This window comes from Lutjanus erythropterus, chromosome 11 (assembly GCF_056507025.1).
Source record: "Lutjanus erythropterus isolate fLutEry1 chromosome 11, fLutEry1.hap2, whole genome shotgun sequence".
Taxonomy (NCBI): domain Eukaryota; kingdom Metazoa; phylum Chordata; class Actinopteri; order Lutjaniformes; family Lutjanidae; genus Lutjanus; species Lutjanus erythropterus.
Genome location: NC_139327.1, coordinates 14775856 through 14801039, shown reverse-complemented (window position 1 = coordinate 14801039; position 25184 = coordinate 14775856). Strand labels below are relative to the sequence as shown.

General features: G+C 39.3%; 1 protein-coding gene across 5 annotated transcripts in view; it reads right to left on the bottom strand.

Moving 5' to 3' along the window:
- ksr1a (kinase suppressor of ras 1a) overlaps positions 1 to 20400 on the bottom strand; it is a 46268-nt gene extending 25868 nt beyond the window's left edge. For 3 of the 5 annotated variants that reach the window (XM_084730896.1, XM_084730897.1, XM_084730899.1), the window contains exon 1: positions 15731 to 16324. In XM_084730896.1, the coding sequence (XP_084587022.1) occupies positions 15731 to 15955 (225 nt within the window). In that variant the 5' untranslated portion in view covers positions 15956 to 16324. Of the gene's footprint in view, positions 1 to 15730; positions 16325 to 20289 lie in introns of those variants that run through there. The other 2 variants (XM_084730900.1, XM_084730898.1) reach the window with 2 other exon arrangements.
- Between the last annotated feature and the right edge of the window lie 4784 nt (positions 20401 to 25184).

Genomic DNA, 25184 nt, shown 5'->3' with positions numbered 1-25184 from the left:
TTTCTGTGATAATGGCAATATCACAACTTGTTGACAGAATGACATCATTCTATTTTGCAAAGCAACAACAAGCACGGCTGAAAGTGAAAGTAAAATTACAGGCTCAACGGTAAAGTAGTGTGGAAATAGTTTGGTTACAGAAGATCAGACGTACAATAAACCACAGCAATATGTAAGAAATACAAGAAGACTGGAACAGCAAATGGGGGCAATATAACAACTAATTTCACTGCCTCAAGCAACTGGATGGGTAACAGATAGGGTTGTTAGTATTTTAAACTGTGTCAGAATACTAGTGTTTAAAAAAATAAACATATTTGATAACTTTTTTGATACCATGACAAAAAGAAAAGAAGTCCTAAGCACACAAAATAGGATAATTAATTTTCTTCTTCGTCTTGTTCTTTTAATTAACAGAAAAATACTGAAAAAGTCACTCAGCACTGTCTGGTCTTACTCTGCTACGTGCCAAATTTCTTAGTACAAGGAGAGCCAAAAATCCCATGAGAAGAGCTCAACATCTAATGCGAGTTCTAAACCAAAAATATCTTTCAGTGTTTTGTCTTATCATCAAGAATATACTCATCACAAAATACCCCAGAATTATTGTGATATTATTTTAGGGCCATACTGCCCACCCCTACGAAGAACCATCCTTTCCAGAGAAAACCCTCAATGTTGCCAAATTAAAGCAGGGAGTGAATGAAGAGGCGATGAAGAACAAAAGCTTGTCTGCTGATACTCTTTTCAACATTGCTCAGGGTAGTATCTTTCTGACGCACAATGATGTCCCCTCCGGATGCTTGCATCTCCTAATCAGCACATTAATGACTGAAGCCCTGCTGAAGACCTTTGCTGTAGTGTCTCATGACGTGGAGCGCATCAGTTAACATTTCCAGAACATACCAAACCCTCCGCCAGACCCATCACTGTCTCAAAACACTCAAATAATCAACAACACATAAAGCTGCGAAACTTTACCTCATCTCTTTCCAAGCCAATGTCAAGTGCAGTGGTCCTGTGAGTAAGTATTACAATGAACACCATGGTATTGGTTTGCAGCAGACGGCGTTGTGCAGCTCGACGTGGCCGTATAGTGTGTCTCCTTATCTCGCCGTCTATCTGTGAGAGTCCATTACAGCAGGCAGCACCTTCAGATGAGCCATGCAACACCAGCTAGCTCTCGACCCACTGCACACCTCTCGAGTGCCTGAGCAACAATGAGCAGCGCGCGTCTTTCCCTGCTCATTCAACTTTCTCCCTGACACATCCACTCGCCAAGCAGACAGATAAAAACTCATACAACCACGCTGCTCTCAGAAATGTGTGGCCTTGGGATGTAAAAAGGCTGCTTCGTGGCAGCTAACAAAAGCATCTCCACTGTGGGCCAGAGAGATGAAAGAGGAGAGAGAAAGAGGATGGAATGGAGGTAAATGCTCTCCGTGTCGACACTGACTGCAGCTTTTTACTCATCAATTATCAGCTTTGCTGAGGGCATTATAAAATAATAATAATACAGCATGAATTATTGAAAGCTAACTAATAAAACGTGATGTTTTTAAAACTGGCAAGCAAAGACCATGTCATAAAAGCTGATCAGTCCTGGGAAAAAAAATGCAGCAACCCCCTATACATGCCTTGATGCAAACTTTCAGGCCTTACATGCAACGCCTAAAAATGCACAATCCACTTTTTTTCAATTCTGATCCTGAATTCAGATATCTGACAATACTATATTGATAGCAGAGCTCTTCACTCTTGATCATTATCATTATTATTATGTGTCAGGTTACATGAAGCTGAAACAGAACTTCAGTTCAGTGGTGAAATGTTCACCATCTGGAAAGTTTGTTTAGTGTTCATATCGCTAAATTCAGCCCTCCGACCATTGTGGAGCACTATAGGACTATGGCTTGTGACATTCACATGTGCTGCAGACAGTGCTGAGAGATGGCCCTCATGTCCCATCATTCATTGCTAATGTGTTTGTAATATGTTTGTTCAGAATATGGTGGTTTATGTTGGTAAACTGTGCTTGAGGGAATTCCATCAAAGCTGATAAAGAAGGGAAAAAGTCTGGCTTGGATTAACTCCAACTTCAACTCAAGGCTTAAGCTGTTCCACTAAGACAATTTAGCCTGGTGCAGTCAACGCTAACTCAAGCCAGGCCAAAACAAGCTTGCACTGTGAGCGTGCACAGAGAACAGAAGCAGCCCAGAACAGCTGATTGTCAAAAAGACGATAAGATGTCACAAAAAGAAGGTAAAATGAGTGACTTTCAGCTCAGCAGTGAAACAAACACTACAGATTAAACTATGATTAATATAAAGGGGTAATCATGAAAAAAAAATACTGCTGCAATTTACAAAATGAAGGAGGTAACTATCAAAACACCCTGCAGAGAAGGTAAATATCAAGAAAATGTGATCCCCATATACATTAGCCTGTTCTAATAGCTCACTTGGTAGAGCGTCCACTCAATGTCCTGAGGACTGAGCAGCAGCATGAGTTTGATTCACCCAAGGCCAACCTACATGCTGTCCTGCTTCTTTCATTCCCTCTTGTCTTTTCTCACTTTCTCTTGTCTTATCTTCAGCTGTACTATGTAGCGAAAAGGCAAAATCCATTAAAATCATTTTAGAGAAGACATACATTTGTCTTTGTAGCTTGAATAAAATGAGTGAATGAATAAATAACCTCAAAACAAGTTTGGAACATGTTTTTTCTGAAACTATAAATGCTAAGCTTTTGATTAAAAAGGTGTTGTGGCTTTTCAGGACAGTAAAATTTGTGAGCTTATTTTTGTGAGCTTTTTTTTAATATATTAATATGTTCTTTGCAACTACAGTAAACATGGAAATTCATGCTTGGTCATATAGAAGAAGTCCTAAACTTGTGTTTCTGCATGGACACAAAGCTAAATTAAGCTTGACAGTTAGCTCACCACGGAGCAGGTTGGTTCGGTGGTGTAGGTTACCATGGTTACTGAGCAAGGATTTCTTTAAGCCAAAGTCATGGAACAGATCTCTCACTTAAATTAGACAGACTTATCAAAATAAGCAAGACTTTTCCTTCATCCACACTGATGGAATACCTCTCTGGTTTATAGTTTTGGTCTCGTGCCTCTAAGGGATGAAACGATAATCAGTTTCAGTTAACCATGATAAAATTCCCTACGATTAGTGTTACTGATTCAAATATTAAGTATTGTGATAACTGTGTTTAATTACAGCATTTTGAAAAAGAAAATGTTGTCCAGAGCCAGCAAGTTTCCAATACTTGAGCACAGCAGGACTGTAGGTTTGTTTTGCATCAGCTGAAACACTGACATCACAAAGGACATGATATTTCAAATCGTAGAAAGGTTTACAATATAAGAGTTGGTGAAATAATTTCAGTATGTATCATACTTTTTTAACATTTTTAGCACATTTTAATAATACAGTGATAATGTTAACCATGATATTCTTGTTCACTATAATCATGATAAGAAATTTTCCATACAGTTTCATTTCTAATATCTATCAATGCCTATAAACATCTTCTATGAATAAACATTAAAAAACACCTGCTTGTAAAAAAGTCAAGAATTGCCATGTAAAAAATGTAATGTGGTGTCTGAAATGTCTGTAGAGTTTGAACCTCCATTTAGCTGCATGCATTTGACCTTAGAGCCCAGCCAGTAGGAGCACCAGCTTCTGTGGGTGGAGGAGGAGAGAGGCAGACAGCTTGATCCCTCCCTTTGACATTCTCATGTATACACATCTGAGCTGTAAACACATAAATCCATGAGTGCACATGCAAACACACTGGCTGACAAGCACGTGTACCAAATAGATGTGGGAGTCTGAACAACGTTTCATATCCAGTCCATTACAAACCATAATCACAGAGCCTCATAGATTATTCACTGTGCTCTCATTTAGTGTGCGAACTCAGTGTTTCTGTAGATTTGGACCTGGATGACCAGCAGTGAGAGGCCTGTACTCGATGTGGCTAATGAGCTAGCCTCCTGCTTTACCTCCCTATACACCAGTGCAGTGCTGTGACGTCAGGTTACCTAGCAACCCCTCTTCTGAGTCGTCAGCAACATTTCAGTGGGATTTTCCCCATACATGTGAAACGCGGAGCTCAGACACAATACATCTCAACATACAAAAGTGATCATGTGTCTCCACAGGACATAAAACATCGCAGACATTTTTTATGTGCAGTCACACGCAGAGCGTTCTTTTCACCTACGATCATCCCAAATAAATAAGGTGGATAGGATTACACAAGCACACAGGTCCTCAAATCCCTCATTGATAGTGTGTGTTTGTGTTGGGAGCACAGTCAGGCACATCAACAAACCAGAAGATAATGACAGGCCCCGTGCATATTATTTTTGGTGCAGAGTGGAGAAAGCAGCATTTGACGTGTGGCCTGGAGGTGGTAGGAGGAGGAGGAGGGGGAGGAGGAGGGAATGGCGTCAGAGCCCACCTGTCAGCAGAGCTAAACAACACCATGGCAACGGCCTAATGCTGCGAGGAGATGAGTGACAGCCAGTGTGTCAGCCACTGGGGAGGGGGAGAGGGGAGAGAGGAGTCCCAGCAGCGGCTGGTCTGCCTGCCTGACACAGCAGACTCGGGGAGCAGATCCCACTGCTCCAATTGTTTTCTCAAGGCTCTTGCTGACACAGCCACTTTGGTGCACCTGCCAAGGATAGCACGGCCTGTCTGAGAACTGAGCAACAACGCTCGATTCCAGAAAATGATATTTGCACAGGAAGGCCGGTTAATTTCTTCTCTTGGACTGAAAATGCACACGTTTCTTGTTGTAAGAAAAAGGCTCTGCAAACAGGACCACCAGAGCATTTCTACTTCCTCTGTCATATTTAGAGCCCAACAGATATATGGGCCTCCTGATATTATATCGGTCTATATTGGTATCTGCATTTATGTTGTCCGATATGCTCTGATATGAAAACTTTTATTTATTTTAAAAGAACACAATCCACATTGTTGCATTTTATGTATATTTGATCACTTAACTTAATTTCTATCTATCATAAAGCATTTTACATAAAATTATTTATCTAAATAAAAATAAATTTATATAAATATAATCAGCTATTGAGCATTACACATCTAAACAAAGTATTATCACTAGAGCCTCACTGATATATCAGTTGACTGATATTATCGGTATGATATTGGCCTACCACTGCCACCAGTGTGAAAACTTTGTTTTAACAGAACATAATGCTGATTATTATTTTTAGCTTTATAGTCAGCATTATATGCATATTTGATCCTCTTTCTTAATGCAGGTTTAATATATACATAAGCCTATAATTTGCTCTATTTGTGTTTTTTTTAAGTTATTAAGTTTAGTAACTATAAATATCCTGTCTCCATTACATGTGTTTGATAAACACATTTGAGAGATAATTGTAAAAGAAACTGTGATTATGTATCGGTTCTGTAAGGTAAAGATTATTGGCTGATCTGAACTGTTTTCTCCTTAATATCAGTATCTGCCCCAGAAATCTAGTACTGGTCAGGCCCTACACAACATTATCACTATTAGCAAGAAAGGGACAAGAAAACAGGGATCAGGAGCTATAATAATTAGTCAATTAATTGATTACTTGTCAAGTACTAAATTAATTGCCACCTATTTTGATAAACAGTTGTAATTTTGAATGTTTTTTCTTTTCTTTTTTTTCAGAAAAATGACCATAATCTCTGCTTTCAGCTGCTCCAATGTGAATTGTGGACAAAACAAGATATTTTAGTGTGTCATCTTGGGCTTTGGGAAACTGTGATCAATGTTTTCCACCATTTTCTGACAGTGTAAGGTCCAAACAATTAATAGAAATTAGGAGAAAATGATTGATAAATTAATCAATAATGAAAACAATCATTACTTGCAGCCATAAGGGGGTCCTTTTTGTTATTTTTTTAGTTGTAGCCTGTAGTCTCCTCTGTCTTCACATGTGACAGCTCCAGTCAGCATCACAGTCAAAATAGAATGTGACAGAAGCAGCAGCAGCAATGGAGCTTGAAGATAATGCAAATTTAAGGCTAATTTTAATATCACTTTCAAAGACACATTTCATACAGGATCGCGCAAGTAAACTGAGGTTAGAACACTCATGTTTTATGTTTTATGGACAATTTCATCTACACATAAATAATATATATATATATATACATGAAAATATCAAAAGACAAAAACACAATGGAGCCAGGCAGACCTAGTTATGCTGAGGCCAGGTCACATGGACATTTGCGGCAGGCTGAACGTACACGGTTGACAGTCCCGGACAGACAATGGCCTGCCGCCCCTCCTCCATCATTGTTACCACCAGTGCAAGTTGACCCCTGCACTGGCCTGGTGGGGGTGGGTGGTGGGGTTGAGGAGGTGACAGAGTGGCCTCCAACTGTCTGTGGTAAGGCTGCAGAGGGTTAGCCTACAATCTACAAACGCACACACAGACAGAACCTTGGCCTAGTTTAGGCTTCCACAGTGACACATCTGACAGAGGGACATCTCACAACGAAAACAAAGGTACTATTTTTTAATGTAACTGCTGATAATGATGGCCAATAACATGCATTTTGTGAAAACTTAAGATAAGTAAATAAAATGTTAAAAATTCAAGGTGCATTAAGGGATTACAGACACGGATGGTTAATTGTTGAGCCTTAGTCCCAGGTCATCAGCTACTTTTGTTTTGAGAACGATGCCCTCCCAATGGTAAGTACCTTACTGACCTGTGAATGGCATAAGTTTGTTTTAAGTATGTTTTATTTGGCAGTGAGTCTGATATTAAGCCAAACCAATCTGGTAAAACAGTAATACATATTTTACCAGCAGGTGTTGCAAGTGCAAATTACATCACACATGCGTCTTTCTTATTGGTTGCGGCTGTGATTCTGCCATATCAAAGTTCACCAGTGTCACGCTCAACATGAAGAACCAAATTTGAGCACGGGTGACTGCACCATAATGTAGTAACTTTAACAGACCAAACGTAAGTGGACCAAAATGAGGTCTCGTACTTCTGCTACTGGCAAGTTACAGCTGGCTAGCTACATCGCTTACATATCAGACAGATGACATGAGCATGACTGACATGATTGTTATCAGGGATGGGGTTGTATTAGTCAAATTGAAAAGCGGAAATGATGAAGTGATTGTTCAATAGTTTTCCAACAACACAAACTAGTCAGTAACTTGACTTGAAGACACCGCTTGAAGACACCACCGCACACAGTTGTCACCAATAAGAAGTCTGGATAGTGTGTTTTGGATTCATTCTACTTTCACATGAAGGCAACAAGCGGTGAGTAATTCATACAAAAATCATGTTGGGGTGAAGTGCACATTTTGGTTAATTGGTTAATTTTGCAATTAGTGTCAGCAAAGCATTAATCTCTATCTCCTGCTGGCATATTTTTTACTGAATATTATCCGATAACAACCGGTGTCCAATCAATCTGGGCATCCCTGCCTCAAAACAAAGCCAAAGAGCAGAAATCTTGTTTACTCTATTACATTATCCACAAAGGTTATGATGTCCTTTATTTCTTTTGCCCAGCGACTCGAAAAAATAAACTGTGCACCCCGGCTTTAAGGATATTCTTTACACAAATTAAAGTACACTGCAAATATAGGTATATAGCGTCAACATACAGGAATTTTAACCATTTACAATCATGCACACAATGGTAACTTCCTTATAATTTGGAGCTGGGTCAAGAAAATCCCCCATCGTCCACAAAAGAGGCACAGCAGACCTCAAAATTACAGGATGTAATGCAACTCATCCTGAGTCAGTTTAAGAATAGATTAAGGCCTGCCTACACTGTTCATCCTGATTTCCACATCGTGCAGTTCATTCTTATTGACTACACAACTCGTACTGGAGGAGGAGAAAAAAGGAAACAGAGACAAGGCATTGCTACACTCACTAGAGTTGTGTTTCCTCTGTACCCTCATGTGAGCAACATTCTCCATTGTCTTCTCCTAGGCCTCCGACAGACAGACAGACAGACACAGACACACACACACACACACACACACAAACACACAGCAGTTGTCATGTCATAAGAAGCAGCCCAGCGGATTGGCTTTGATTCTCCCCTCCCCTTTCCTCCCTGCTCTCCCCTCTTGCACAGGCTCTTTGCGCGTCATTTGATTTTCTTATTTAACAACCAACCCTGAAAATGCGTAGGAAGAAAGATGTCTAAATATAGATGCAGCCACAACAGCTCGCACCACGAGCGCACAGCAAACTCTCTCCAACACCATGAGGAGACAAAACAGAGTGACGCTTTGCTGTTTGCTGATCATTACTGAGAGCACTGATTAAAAAGATAAGATGGTGAAATGCTTTTGTGTAAAGATTTACACCAAATGAAGACAGATCTAGCAACATTTGCCATATTTAAGGTTATGTAAAACACAGCACATGAATTCTACTGTTTATATGATGAATTAAGTTCATGTTTCCAAGTGTCTGGATAATGTAGACTTATCTGGACCTGGTTTAAAAAGCTGCTAAGGCAGTGCGGGGAGGACATGATAAAGCAGAAGTCAGGGATGCATAAAGAGCTACAGTAAAAGTAACAGGGAGGCAGCATGAGAGGCAGAGACCAGGCTGAGTGGGATTAACATGTGAAAAGTGAAGTACCAGTTAGCACTCCATTTGAGAGGCCAGTATCATTATCCTCTCACTGGCAAGGCAGAAAAAACACACAGTTCAAGTGGAATAATAAAGCTCTCTCAATGAGAGTATAAAGTGAGTTCAAGCCTCTCTTGATGGCACTCCAGTGCAATATGGGAGCGATACCCGTTTGCATCACGAGTGTGACCTCACACAGTTTGCTCAAATTCATCACATGAGGTAAAGGGATAGTTCGGATTATTTGGTGTGTGGTTGTATGATATTATTATCGATGTTCAGTGTATAACCTAAAGTAGACGGGAAGCACCAGCACTGAAGCTAAGCAATGTACTGCTGTGGATGGGGTGAGAGACAAAAGGTCCACCTGAAAAAGTTAATATCAGAACAGCTAGTGAGGTAAAATTATTGTTTTAGCCAAAGGAGTCTGGTGGTTTGGAGAGAGTGAGAATTGGCTTATATAACTACTGTTTCCTGTTTCAGAAAAGGCTGTCTGACAGCAAAGTAAAGCAGTGAAAATATTCTAAATATAGCATACACCTGAACTGATATTGATTTTTTTAGGTGGACCTTCTTTAAGTGACTGAAATACTTTTTGTTGCTGACCCTGTCCACAGCAGTACACTGCTCATCTTCCATGCCGGTATGCTTCTTTGCTTCTCCAAACTGAGGGTGTGCCAACCAGCATCTTCTATATATAATACACTGACTATCGCACCTCATGAAACCCCACTTCAAAAACTGTGAACTGTTCCTTCAAAGTGGCTTAAAGCTTCAGTAGCAATGACATCTATCTCATCTGGCTACTTTTGCTACAGGATTGTAATCACCTGGACACTGAAATGGGAGTTGCAAGCCAGGATGTTTGCTAAGATATCAAGATATTGTGCACTTCCCTCATCAATCAGTCAATGTTCAGACACAACAAAGAGGGGTTTTAGGGATGTTCTGTTCATGTCTGAAATACAGCGCCTGATATAATATTGGCTGATATCCGATGTCATGATCGCTAGAATCTGCCTTAATCTCTGACTAACTCTACAATCTGCTGACTTGAAATATTTGAGGTATGTGGCAAGTGAAATCTCAAAGAGGACAAAAGCAAGAAGTGAAAGTGCACTCTTATGGCAAGATGTGGTTTCAAAATGGTGTGCCAGTAAAGACATAGGAAGTAAGACTGCTGATCAAGACAGCACCCCGTGCCGTGCCAGCTCCACTAGAGAGACTGTTGTAAGACCTGAATTCAGGCTTCTTAGCAATGATGACAAACATTTGACTCTCTGTGTGAATGTTATATTGCTAACCCTCCACCAAAATCCCTGTTTAGTCAATTAAAATGTTCCTTTATCTTGTCCCTTTACAAGGTGCTCAAAAAAAGAGTTACTTTGATTAGCTGATTAATCAATTAGGAGACTGAAAGATAATTAATTGACAACTGTTTTGATAACTGATAAATTGTTTCAGTCATTTTTCAAGCAGAAATGTCAAACACTTGCTGGCTCCAGTTTCTCAAATGTAAGGATGGGAACGAATGATTAGCATTTTTCATATTTTTATGACATACACAGTAAACAATGAATGGTGAAAACAACTGACATTTAAAAAATAATGAAAATAATTATTTGCATCATTCAAAAGGTCAAGGACCAAACTTGTAAAATTTCAGTTTTACAAATTACAGTTTCAGATTTGTCAGTTGTTGTTCGTAAATGCACCAGAAAGACTGTCAGTAGGCCTACCAACGCTCTGGGTTGAGGTGGACTGTTAAGTCTCAGTCCCAAATCCCCAAATAATCCCCAAATACCGATGCAAACAGCAAAATAATGTGAAAATAAGGAAATACAGGCCGAGGGCAGGGTCTCAGCAGATACAGACACCACCACACACTTTTAGTGGGTCATGATTAAGAGGGATTTATTTGAGTCAGATGCTTTGCATCCAGGTTGGGATTTCCAATATAACTATTTGCAAACAGAATGAAAATATCCAAACCAGCTTGGAATAGCTGTAGTTTGTTGCCTAAACCTTAACAACCAGTGACTGAAAACAGAAAATACTATTTAAAAACTTTTAAATAACAAGTCAAAATTGAAGTTCAGACTGACTCCTAATTTCGCAAATTAAATTCCAATCCCCCAGGACAGGACTCAAACCCCACAGGAAAAATCCAATGCTTAACCCATCCAATGCAACCTCTTTTCTGCAGTGTATCTGTCGCTCTTTATAGCTAAATTAAGGGGGTCGGGTGTGAATAGCTGAATAGCTGCCATGCGCCTGTTCTCTCCCGGGTGCAAATAGACACTCTGGTTTTTCCTTATATGAGTCTATCCTTTTTTTTCAGAAAATGCTGCATAGCGTGCATTTGAGTATTTCTAAATCAGTGAAAAGCAAGAGGAACCACTCATACATTATCTGTTCACCCTGTATCTACGGTATACAAGAAGAGGAAAATAAGAAAATGAGACAGACAATATGGTAGTAAAACAGTAACACTAAAACACAGTGGAAGTCAAAATTATTTTTAAAAAGATACACAAAATATCAAACACCTACAACTAAAGTGATGATTTTGACTTGTTCAAAAACTCTGCTGATGAATAATGAGACCAACAGCAAATAATCAGTTCAAGGGAAATTCCTATCACTTTTCACTTGAGCTGTAACATCAAACATTGCTACTCATGTCTTGATTAAAATGTTTTAGTCACACTTTATCTTTACTTTAGACTTTGTAACAGTCAAAACAGCTTTACTTGTGGATTACATACAGCGCAATGCTCTATAATGTGGCTGCACTCTGAACTCACTGCTGACCACAAACAACTGAGACAAAAGTACAGCTATAATCAGTGTTAATAAGATTAAATAAAATGCAAATAAATGTGTTGAAAGTGCCTACCGTACCTATTTCCGATGCAGCAAAACAAAGCTGCCTAGTTGTTTTGATCCTCCAGGTACAACAGAGAAGGATACTGAACCTTGTTAAACCACAAACCAGCACAGCCAACTTGAGGTAACCGGACACAGTAGCACTTCTGACTTTCAGAGATTCCCCCCTAATAACGGCCTCTAACCACAGGAAAGAAACCTCAGAGCAGTTTTAATAGCCTTCAAGAAACACATGAGACCGGCAAAGGCCTTCTCATTGTCATGTAGAACAATGCTGATGCAAAATGCACCTATGAGACAGCGTACCTCAGGAAGTACTCTGCCATATCACGTCCTGTTGCACACAGCGACATTGAGGTACGCATGACAGCAGATAAAGAAGGGTCAATGCATGTTGAGCTTGACGGACAGCCCATGAACCTGCCTTCACATTTCTTTGGACAACGGACTATGTTTTAACCAGTTAAGGCTGACATTTGATAAACTATAATTCTGAGTGAGACAAAGATTTGACAGTGTGCTACGTTCAGCAAATCCATTCACACTCACTGTACAGACAGTGCGGGGCTAAAACAGACGACTACAAACATGATCTGGTCTGGTTTCTATTTCAGTTAATACTTTGAATTTTTCATTTAATACTGGGCTTCTTTGCTTGAGCCTGTGAAAATGTATTCCCACACAGTAGCCTGCCAACTTGCACCTGATGGCCTGCCAGCCAGCTAAGGAGCTACCAAATTATTCTGTAGACATTAAAGGAATAGTTCAGATTATTTGAAGTGGGGTTGTATGAGGCACTTATTCATAGTCGGTGTGTAAGTACAGCACATGCCTGTCAGTATGTCCCCAGGTAGGAGAAGCGGAAAGGAGCACAAGCACAGAAGCTAAGCAATGAACTGCTGCGGACGGGGTCAGCAACAAATGTTATTTTATCCACTTCAAAAAAGGTCCAGCTAAAATAACATATCAGTTTACGTGTACATTCTATTTAGAATATTTTAACTGCTTTACTTTACTGTCAGACAGCCTTTTTCCAACAGGACACAGTTATTATACGAGCCAGATATCACTCTCTTTCAAACCAAACTCCAGAGGTGATGATCCAGAGGTGACAGAACAAGGGAGTTGCTGGTCTACTGCTGCTGTTAGTTTGTTTGTGTTATGGTGTGACTTCTGAATTCAAACTATCCTTTTAAACCACAGACGTCACACAACAGCACAAACAAACTAAGATCGAGGCAGCCATAGCCCATCAACTCCCATGTTCGGCAAGGTGAACTACTGATTTTGCCTATAGATTTGGTGGGAGTTTAGCGTGTATAACAATTGGTTTCTGGTTGAAGAAGGCCTTCTGGTGGCATATTTAAGCGCTGAAAATATTTTAAGTATAGGGCACACTTATACTGAGTGGCTAAAATACCTGACCCCATCCAGTGCAGTTCATTGCTTAGCTTCAGAACTGGTAACTTATGTAATTCACTGAAGGATGACTACCTCATACGGTTCTACAACAAAACTATCCTTTAAAACTATGTAAATAGATACAGAGTTGTATCTTCCTTTTTGCAGACCTTTTGCTACCATCAGATATTGGTTTGCTACCTGGCCCGCTGAGGCAAACAGCCCGACAGTAACAAGATTAAAGAAACGTTGTAACTGGCTTCAAATGTCCACTTTCTTCATCAGCCGTGAGTCTTGACCATTCTGAAGGTCACTTGAAAACCAGTTCAGCCGGGCTACTGCGTCTCCTGCACGGCTGAAACTAAATGCTCGGAGCTTTCTGGAACACTGGTTTATAGGGGCAACGGCACAATTGTTCATGGGGAGTTCAGTTATACAGAAATAAAACAGACATGGATAATTGATAGCCTCAAGCCAATCAGGAGTGAATATTCCTTTTATCCAAGGTATAACGCTTAAATAAACCATGAGCCAGAAAACCCATTTACCATCTATCATATCTCTGGAGTGTCTGGAGCCTACAACAATGATACATTAATCTGCCTTCTACAGGTTCACATTTGTAGCCATTAACCCACTGTTCTTCACAACTCCACATCTCACAGACACGTACTGTACCAGCCTTTTACACCCCACGCCAGCCCCCTCTTCCCTCTTCCCATCACCCTCCTCAGCAGAAGCAGGGCCTGTTGTCCCCTCATGGCATTGTTACTAACAACATGAAGCTGGACTTTCCATGACATGATTCCTTCAGTCATCTCGCAGCTGAGAATATTACAAAAACAGTATGTGACTGTAAACATCCCATGGCTGGAAGTATGCAGGCCTGAGATAAAAGTGACCCTTTGAAAAAAAGGACTACATCAACATTATTATTAAATTCAGAATGATAATTTTAAAAAGATAAATTGACCTCCTTGATTAGTTGTAGGGCCTGACCTATGCTGGATTTTTGGGGCAGATGCTGATATTAGGGAATCCCAATATCAGTATATTGGCTGATATTTTTTGTATAGAGGATAATATACAGAATATACACATAAACACATTATCACTTGTGTGAAATACATGTAATGGAGACAGGACATTTTACGGTTTAACAAAACATTATTGTCCAAAATGGCATCAGGCCATTAAAACAGTAAACTTTCACTGACATTTTGAATAATTATCAATAACTACAAATTTAAAAAACATAAATGGAACAAAATATATTAAACCTGAATTTAAAAAAGGATTAAATATAGATAAAATGTTGCCTTGAAGGCTCACAAATAAAAACAATCTGCATTATGTTCTGTAAACAAAAACTAATACAAAAAAGTTATTGCATTTTGGCACATATCGGACAACATGCATGCCAATATCAATATAGCTATGAGAGGCCATTATTGGACATATAATATCAATCCAACGATATATCAATCGGTTTCTAATTAGCTGTCAACTACTAAATTAATCACCAACTATTTTTGACAGATTTGCTCATTCAGTTTTTAAGAAAAAATGTCTAAAGTCTCTTTATTTACATAATAATATTTTATATATTTACACACACACACACACACACACACACACACACACACACATATATATATATAATTTAGATAATATTCTCTGGTTTCTCTTCTCCTTTGAGTTGCGGACAAAATAAGACATTTGCAGATGTCATCTTGGGTTTTGAGAAACACTGATCAACATTTTTCACCATTTTGTGACATTTTATAGACTCAACAACTAATTCATTAGTCGAGAAAATAATTGACAAATTAATCAAAAAATGTAACTAAATGTTAGTTGGGGATCTACAGTGTATTATATTGTGTATAAAGACAATCTACCGATATGCTGATAGATTATTTTTACTCCCTAAAATTGGCATCAGCCTCAAAAATCCAGCATTGGTCGGATTGTTGGATGACAGGGATTCTATTATTTTAAAAAGATCAATAAAATCTATTTAATTATCCTGTAGTTAGCTGAAAATTGCTTTTTCAAGAGAGCATCCTCTGCTGATGCATGCACGCTACCAGGCATGACTGCCTACTATAGTAGGACATGCTGAGGCCCCACAAAGCCATGGCTCTTGCGCAAAGCAATGTCAATTCATCCCAACACGACTGAACTGGAATCTGCATCCAGATGCAGGAAAAGCAATGCGTACAACCAGCCCTGCACCCTGCACCCTGCCTGCACGGCTGGGACACGGATAAACACATGGAACACGTCGTACATTTCGTGTTGCATTGCCTCACACAGCTCAATGCACAGACTGGAAATCCCGTGCAGGGGACGGAACATAAATAATGTCAGTTATCAAGATTACTGAATGTGTGCCATTAGGCCAGGCTGGATTCAGCTGCACGGCGCGGTGCTGTGAACTATCCTCACAAATATTCCCACCTAGAGAAAGAGGTCACACAGGCATCACTCATATCTCGACAATTTGAGAATCTTCTAGAGGAATTATGAAGCCCAAAAGCTCGAGTGTCATTTTCGAACCCCCTTCGCCTCAATGCATCGACCCCGTCGTAAAATGTGAGCAACAAAATGTGCACAGCTCACTGACACTCGCCTCGCTTGCAGCAAATATTCAGCCTATATGAGAGGCAGGCGGACATAGCAGCGTTTGGGCTTCATGACTCCGCAATTTGACTAGACTGCTTTGTAAGGCAGGACGCGGCTCACACACACATGTGAAATTACCTCTAAAGTGCGGATTTCTTGCTGTGTGAGGTCGTTGGACGCGGCGCATTTGGTCCGGAGTCCCTGTAAACTGGAGATGGAGATTTCAATCATATTCTGGATGAGTTCGCATTGATGTAGTGCGGCCATCGCTGCGCCACCGCCGCCGCCGCCGCCGCCACTATCCCTCTTCGGCTGCTCATCACTCTCGACCATCTTCCCACCTTTAGCAGACACACTATCCATTCCTCAGCATTGGGCACGGCTGGAAGGGCTGGAGTCAAACTGTTAAGCTCGAATAAAACATATGCAGCAGTCCGGCGAGGCGACGCAGCGACCTATTGTGGAAGTTAGCTGACAGCAAATGTCCCCAGCAGCTCCCAATGTGGAAAAGTCAGGATGCAAAACAAATATTCTTTCTCTCTCTTTTTTTTTTTAATTCTATCAAAACAAGATGCTCGATGGCAGCCCGGGCGGTCAAGAGGTCCAAAGTCCAGCAATGCGCGACTTGTATTTTCAGTCCGTGTAGGCAACCGACCGACGAGAGGCTACTCTCTTCCACCGACAGCTCTGGCAGAGGCTTTCACCGTCTGTCAGCTGTTGGGAACATCATGGGGCGCGGTGCAGTCTGGGAAATGAAGTCACGCACAGGGTTGCAAAAAAAAAACTGCACAACCCCACCACGACGTTTCATCCTAACTTCCTCACGTGTACAAAAAGAGACAAGGCAACGTTGGTAATTTTGTACAATAGAGAATAACTAGAATAACTTAACTACTTTTAATGCAAACTTAATTAAAATTATTACAGCTGCGAACAGAGAAATCCCACATTTTGGCCACTTTTCATGTAGATGCTACAGATAGGCCTATAGACCCTTTTTCATAGAAAGTATTTTGACTTTGACAGGAAAAGCACAGATGTAAATAATAGGTTTATGGCTGAATTACATGCTGCTGTTTCAGTTTCTTGGTCTTGGTATACATTTTTTCACTGTGACGTTAAATAGTAAGGTAACAGGTGTAACCAGTGATACAAATTAAGGTTCAAGTCAGACAGAGTCAGGGTGCTGCTGTTGTGCATGTTGGCTCACTGGAAAGGCTCTGGCACACTAAATGGAACTGGACCTTAATTAGTATCACTGGTAACACCTGTGTTTACTCTACTGTTTCATATGGCTCCTGCGAAAAAAGGTCTACTCTGCATGTTTGCTTACTGTCGCACCATGACTTATTGCAGTGGTTCCCAAAACTTTTCCTAGGATGTCCCCCTCTGGAAGCCTAATAGATTTCTCATGTTGTTGTTAAAAATGTTTTGTATGGTTTTTTTTTAAGGCTACCTCTAAATATTCCAAGGGACATGTATTACAGGGTTCCCTTTATATTTTGGTTATTTATATTAATGGTTCCTTGAAAAAATAGAACCTCTGGCTTACTGGGATGCTTAAGTGTAATAGCCATTATTAATGTATTAATTTATCCTGTGCTTTTCCATCCATAACAAATTAAACAGTCTACTCTGGAAAAAGTATATTTCCTGACAACAAAACAGATAAAAAATGGAATATTAAATAATATGATCTGCATCATAGGGGTGCTGTGAGGAATTCTGGGATCCAGAACACTCCTCTTTCTCCTACACTGGTACAGCACAATTGCACGGTAGTGTGAAGAGAGGCAGGCCTGGCAATGCAAGAGCAGCTTTCGGGCCCCGAGAATAATCACCACCTTTCACCTCATTCGCAGCTCCATGCACTTTCACCGCATACTCTGTGCTGAACAAAAGAGATTCATCATAACATGGAGATTTTAGCAGTACGATTAATGGGCAGAAGGATCTTTATGTGTTTTATCACAGGTACAATCTGTGATCAGTGCACAGCCTCCCTCCCATCCTGCCAATCCAAGTCTACATAGTTGACATTCCACTTGCATGTAGTTGTGTGTACATGGTCTGCATTCAGGATGCAGTGCATATAGTCACACTCCTGGACGGTCTCAAGAATTACTACAAATGAGCTGGTCAAATTAAAACTGACCACTTATCCTCCCACTCACTTCTGATTTCCACACCAAAAGCAATAAGAGCATGCAGCCAAAAATGTAGAAATAACGGTTACAAAATCTCAACAGTGTTGGAACTTGCTGCAACTTCCAGACCATACATTAACAGATATATCCACTGCCCTGATATGTCCTCATATAATATATATGGGGGTGGGAGGAGTGTGCAGGTTTCTACAACCGTGAAGCAACAGTACACATGGCTCACTGCTGCAATGAGGGTGTGATGTTCCTTCCTTTAATATACCCTGATTATACAATGGAACGTGAGTCACTTCTCATGGAGCCCTGTGTTCCTCCTCTCCATCTGTCTATCTGTCTCCTCTCATAGTCTGATCGCTGGGGAAATTGTACTGTATCTTGCACTGGCCAGACATGTACCAGTCCAAATAGTAGCCCTGCATGGTGGTAACATACATGGATCAAACTGAGGAATTACAAACCTGATTAAGAGTGTTTGGTAAACCACTGACTGCTGATCTGAAACTGAAGCTAAATCTGAAACCAACAATATAAATTCCTCTGAAATAACATTACAATCTGACATTGATTCTACGTGAAACTATAAATCAGTCTGTCACCATTTGCAACAATGGAATGAAACAGACGCAAATACAAGTTTCAGCAGTAAACTATTTGTTGTTGTTCGTCCAGTACTTTGTAAATTCAGTCCTGCTGTATTAACAGCACAGATTTGATGGTGACATGCCAGAAGAAGCTCTGCCAACTTCAAAGCTCTTCTTTGCCTTCAAAATCAAGTTACTGAGTGGCAACAGTGGCATCAGTGTAAAGCAAGGAGATATTTAACATTAGTCACATATACATATATATATATATATATTTTAGAGAGAACAGTCAGTCAAACCAATAAGCAGCGCTGAGGGGAATCTTCTAATGATATAATGGTTGGCATAATATCAGAGGTGTGAAGTAACACAAGTACTTGGTTTCTATGCCAACATTTCAGGTGTCTGTAGTCAATGTTTTGTGTTTACTCTCAATATATTAACAGAAATAGCTGTGCTTTCTACTCCTTACAGCATTGGTTAAGTTTTCAAGCAATTAAGGGAAATTATTATTTTTATTTTGTGTCATCATGCGCTGCCTTCACAACATTAAGACCAGTCTCAGCCTGAATGGATCATAACCTCAAACATAGAAAAGAGGATTCTTTGGTAAATCCATGTGTGCATATCATTCCTGACAGAGAAAAGACATAATGATGTGAAAGATGTAACAAGATAAAAACAACGTAACAAAATGAAAAACAACTTAAAAGACATAACAAGACGAATAAGATGTAAGAGGCCTAAAGACAAAACATGACGCAAAAGAAAAGATGTGACAAGATGAAGAAGAAGTAGTGATGAGAAAGTTGTAAAAATATTACAAGATGTAACAGGATGAAAAAAAGACATGAAAGATGCAAAAGACAAAAAGACAAGAGAGATGTAACAAGATGGAAAAGAGACAATGATGTAAAATGCATAACAAGATGAAAAAAAAAAAAAAAAACAGACAAAAATGACAGCAAGAAGAGAAAGATGTGACAAGATGAATATGAAGTAAAAGATGAAAAAGATGTAAAGACATAACAAGAAGAAAAGGATGTAACAAACGTAACAAAAGGTGCAACGAAATGCAAAAGACATAACAAGACGTAATAGGATGAAAAAGACATAAAAGATGAAAAAGACGTAAAACTAAAACAGATGAAAATGACATAATAAAACAAGAAAGATATAACAATGTGGAAAAGACGGAACAAGACAAAAAAGATAATGACAGAGAAGACGTAAGAAACAAGACAAAAAATTATGTAATGACATGAAAGACATAAGAGGAAAAACAAGGTAAAAGACATGAGACGAAAACGACATAAGACGGAAAAGACGTAAAGCAGCTGAAAAAGATGGAAAAGACGTACTAAGACGAAACAGACTCAGAGGTTCAGAGAGGTTCAGTTAGCTTTCCTTTTCAGGGGGTGACTTTTTACTTTTTCACTTTGAGTACATTTCAGAGCCTGTACTTTACATAAGTATTTGGATTTCTACTTTCTTCTAGTAAAGAATGTGTGTAGCCTAGTTTTTCTACCACTGCTTAATACCACACTTTAAACATACACAGTATAATTTGCACGAACATTAAGTAAAACCTTGCAATTTAAGGGAAATATTCATCTAAACCACTTTCACACCATAATATCTGGCTTATCGTCTGTTGCATAACTGTACCATCAGGACTCTCTGTTAGTGAGAATGTGATTATCTTTGTGACTACTTAACCATTGAGTTGACAGATCACAAATAGGTGAAATGTGAGCATAACAGAAGCACCTGTGCTCTCTTAGAATTTAAACTCCATCTTTTTATCACATGTGTAGAATGTCATGAAAAATATCCAGTATCTCCGTGCCTCGCAGTTTGTCTCTCTCCCTTCTGTGTTCTCTGTTTCTGCTGCAGCAGAACAACAACAACACTTCATTCTCCTCTTACAAGACACTTGAGGGTTACTGACCTTTGTTCAGTAATTAATAATGTTCATCATGCAGGCAATCCAAAAAGTACCTGGGATGTCTCTTTAAAGAAAAATCTGCATGAGGAATGTTGACAGGCACCTGACAGCTTGCTGACACGACTCACTCAGCTGAGGATAGCATGATCCTTTCCCAGGCTGACGGTCTCTTAAGCCTTTTAAACTGTTGTACTATTGGACAGCCGACACGCCACATGCAGCACGGGGCTCACGGCTTCAGATTAAATTAGATTGTGGACAGTGTGGCCAGGATTTCCAGGAGCTCACCCTTCAGGTCTGAGGAGGTTGAGACTCACAGCCTTTTCCCTACAGTCTGCAAAAACAGTTTCATTGCATCATGTGGACACACGATTCTAATGCAGGTCTGGTCAATGCATAATTTAAATAAGTACGACAATTAGAGATGTGTTTACCTTGGTCTATGAGAATGCAATGTGACATATCCAGGTTGCACATTTAGGAAATATTTTGCAGTGCAATTCTGTATATGTTTCAGTATAGACTACAACTTACAAATATAATGAAGAGTGAAACTGACTGCAGTAATATGGATGAAGATTATGTTTTAATTAAAGGGTCTTGGAAATATTTTTTTCACGGACGCTTCTTACTTTTCTTAATTACTGCTGCTGCATTCACAGACAAGTGGTGAAAGGAAAATGCTGTTTGTATTTACCATGATTAATGTCATGTGCTACTAAAGTAGCCAAAAAATAGCATCCATGATGTGCATAAAGTAAAACTATCAAAGTGTCAAATTCCTAATTCTTAGAATTGGGATGAAGTGCCACACATACATGTACTAGATGTTTTTACGTGTTAGTACTTGTTCTCAGCTTGCAAATTACTTGAAGATACTGTAAAGCAACAAATAAATGTGTGTTCTGTGTTTGTCACATCACAGAAACATGTGTTATGAATCACCCAGCCAGATCTGAATAATTAAAAAAATCATCAGATGTATAATTTAAGTTTCAAAATCATGATAAAATGAGCAATTTTCTCTGCTCTGAAATGCTGGAGGCCACCACAGCGACCTGAAAATGATTTGAAACATGGACGCTCCATCTAGCAGGTTTATTGGACATGTGTGAGCCACCAGAGCCAGAGGATGGTGACAGGATGGTATTTTTTTTTCCTAGCGTGTTGGGTTGTTGGAGCTGAAGTGAGCTGAACTGAACTGCTGGGCTGATATGGACTGAGAGAGTCGCTGTTCATAACTGACCATTAGGGGGGGTGAGGGGAGGGTGAGGCTGTGTCGTTGTAGTGTTTGGGGACCATGGCTGCGACACGTCACCGAGCCATGTTTCAGGTCTGCCCAAAACATCCTGGTCACAAAAATCGTGAACAACCGTATACCAGTCCAACTCCAGTATTCAGTAACACATAGTTCTCAGTATTTTCACATGATTTCAGTAAATGTTATAACAAGTATAATGTGTTTGGAAACAAGGTCCTTTTTTCCTTTACATGGACTTTAAGAGAGCTCCAGAGGTCTCCTAAGTCAGTTAGGAGTGACAGGCAGAGGCAGCAGCTACACAATTTCCATATTTTGCAAATGTGTGATGATAAGTTGATGATAAGTTGATAAAAGAAACATGTTCTGTCCTAATACTCCTTTACAAAATGAAAAAGCTCACAACATGATGGATTCAGCCTGAATACCATCAAATATTTATATTAAACAGATTTATCGATTCTATGTTTTGTCATTTATATTTCTTTAAAATCCACCAGAATTTGTGTATATCACAGTATATCTAATATAATACATTAATGACATTATATAATCAATAAATATCATTACTGTATAGATTAGATATACTGTGATATACACAAATTCTGGCGGATTTTAAAGAAATATAAATGACAAAACATAGAAAGGAAAAATCAAAAAGATTCTATAGAAATGTTTAGTTTTTATATTCATGCATGCAAGCATAATTTGTCCTGAGTCTGCATTCTCTCTTTTGGAAAAACCCAACCAAATGAAAACAAATGAATTATTATTATTATTACAAATACAATGCAGGTGGGTTTTCCAAAAAGAAAACAAACAAACAAAAAAAAACACTGTACTGACTAATGTAAACAGGATGTAGGATCCCTTTGGTTAGACTCACACAGAATAATTAGGAAATCATTTTTATTTCTGATTCACTTTTTTGTTCTCACCTGTGCCCTTCCTGTCACTCTCTACCTCTCTCTCCCTCTCGTTTGTTGAGCCGGGGAGGAGGGGCCAAATTTGAATGTGTTTACAAACAGCAGCTGACAAATCCTGCATATTCTACATTTAACACATTTTTAAAGAATATTACTAATACCCCAATTTTTATATTGTTATCAAAATTATAAGGAAAATATCCGCTTTCCTCTACAACTATCCATTATGACAAATGTTTTTTTTTTATTGATTACTAATGAAAACATACTTCTTCTGCTACATTCTGCCAATAGAGCCCTGTAAATCTTACGCACTGCTCCTTTAATGCTGACGGTAAATAGACTCTTTTTTTATGAAGAATTTTTTTTAACTCATGTGAGTTTAGGACCATTCTTAAAACCATTGTCTTTTCTATACCCACACCCATGAACTAGGAAACTCTGTCTCAACCCGCCCACTTCCACGTGTCATAATGGCGGCAAATAGTCACTGTAGGTTGACCAAGATCCCCATTCAGAACGTCACGCAGTCATTCATGATGCTTCATGCTTCAGTCTAGAGCAATTCAAGGGGAACTGTGTGTTTCTGACCATACAGGCCTGCAGTGAGTAAAACTGAGCTTTAAATGCCAACTGGTGTTTTGGTGTGGGAGCACCACCATACTGGTATCACGGTATACTGGTAGTATATTATGTTATTTTTTTGTTACTGAACTTAAATCATAACTCTCTGTCCACTTGATCAATATGATTTTTTGGTCATAATTCATCTCACATTTTCTGTGAATGAATTCCTTTCTTATTGAGCATTCCACTGCTGAATAAACACTTAGAGAAATCCCTTACATCAGTGGTTTCAAATCTAAGATGCCATAGTTTTTATTTTATTGCATTTTTAGGCCTTTTAAAGATCTAGAATCTAGAGCGGCGTCCATTGTCTGTTTGATATTATTACATTAATCTGAAAACAGGAAGTTAAGACAGAGCAGGCCTCCTGTGAACTCTAGCTGAACTCACCACCCTGCAGAGTAGCCGAGTGAGTTCTTTCTTCTTTTAAGGGACAGTGCAGTCTGCTAACCTTTACTATTTTTACTGCATACATACAGCTGGAAAACAGAGACGGAGGTAGCATAGTGGGAGGGCACAGAGGAGAAGAGAAGTAGTGGCGGGCTTCTTCGGGTTTTTACCAGCCATTTGACTCCACTGGAGTTTAAAGCAAAAGACAAACAGACATTAGTAGAGATCAGCAACCGGCTTGTCTTGTTCTTATTGACCTTTAGAAATGTCAATACCTTCAGATGGATATCACATGAAGTAGGATGTAATATGTTCTCTGGAGTGTCTTTGTGTGTCTCAGTTACTTCCATCGCCATTCTCTGACAAATACAACCCTGATTCCAAGTGTTTATGCTGTTTAAAACTTTAATAAAAACAGAATGCAGTGATTTCAAAAACCTTTCCGACCTGTCTTAGAGAGAATACAGTACAAAGACAAAGTATTTAATGATCCAAGTGATTAAATTCAGTGTTTTGTGTAAATATACACTCATTCTGAATTTGATGCCTGCAACATGGTCCAAATCTTTTCCCTCTCCACTCAGTAAGTGTTTTGGAACTAAGGACGCTAATTGCTGAAGTTTTAAAAGATAAAATCTTTCCAACTCTTGCTTGATATACAACTTCAAATGCTCAACTGTCCAGGGTCTGGTGTCATATTTTGTGCTTCACAATGCACCACACGTTTTCATTGGAAGACAGGTCTGGACTGCAGGCAGGTCAGTCCTGAACCTGAACTCTACTACGAAACCAAACTGTTGTAACACTTGCAGAATGTGTCTTGACATTGTCTTGCTGAAATAAGTACAAACGTCCCTGAAAAACATGTTGTCTGGATGGCGGCATATGTTGCTCCAAAACCTGTATGTGCCTTTCAGCATTAATGGGGCCTCTTTAGAGTTGGACACTGACAAGTGGTCATACAATCACAGATGCTGGCTTTTGAAGTTAGCACCGGTAAAAATCTGGACGGCTGGACATCGCAATGTCCATGATTTCTGAAAACGATCTGAATTGTGGACTCGTCAGCACACTTTGTGTCAGTCCATCTCAGATGAGCTCGGAGCCCAGAGAAGTCAGCAGTGTTTCTGGATGTTGCTGATTTATGACTTTCTCTTTGCATAGCAGCAAAATTATTCCAAGCTCCTGTACTATCCTTTGTACAATCATGTGGGTTTTTAATGCAGCACTGACTGGAAAGTTTCAAACAGGTGTTTTCTGAGCATTCCACAACTTTCCAAGTCTTTTGTTGCCCGTGTCCCAATTGTTTTGAAACATATTGCTCACATCAAATTCAGAATGAGTGTATATTTGCAAAAAAGTTCATCAGTTTGAACATTAAATATCTTGTCTTTGTACTGTATTAATTAAATACAAGTTGAAAAGTATTTGCAACTCATTGCAGTCTTTTTTTTTTTTTAATATACATTTTATCCCGTGTCCCAACTCTTTTGGAATTGGGGCTGTAGAAAAATGTCATCCAAGAATAATAAATATTAGACTTTGTCATTACCTGGCTATCACCTGGCAGGTATTGTACCTGAGAATGTAAATCAATATGCCCTCACTGGGGACCAGTTGAATTATTCCTTATGGTGAGAACACAAGGTAGAGCTATAAAACTAGAAGGGATTCAAATGGCACAGAGCAGTGAAATA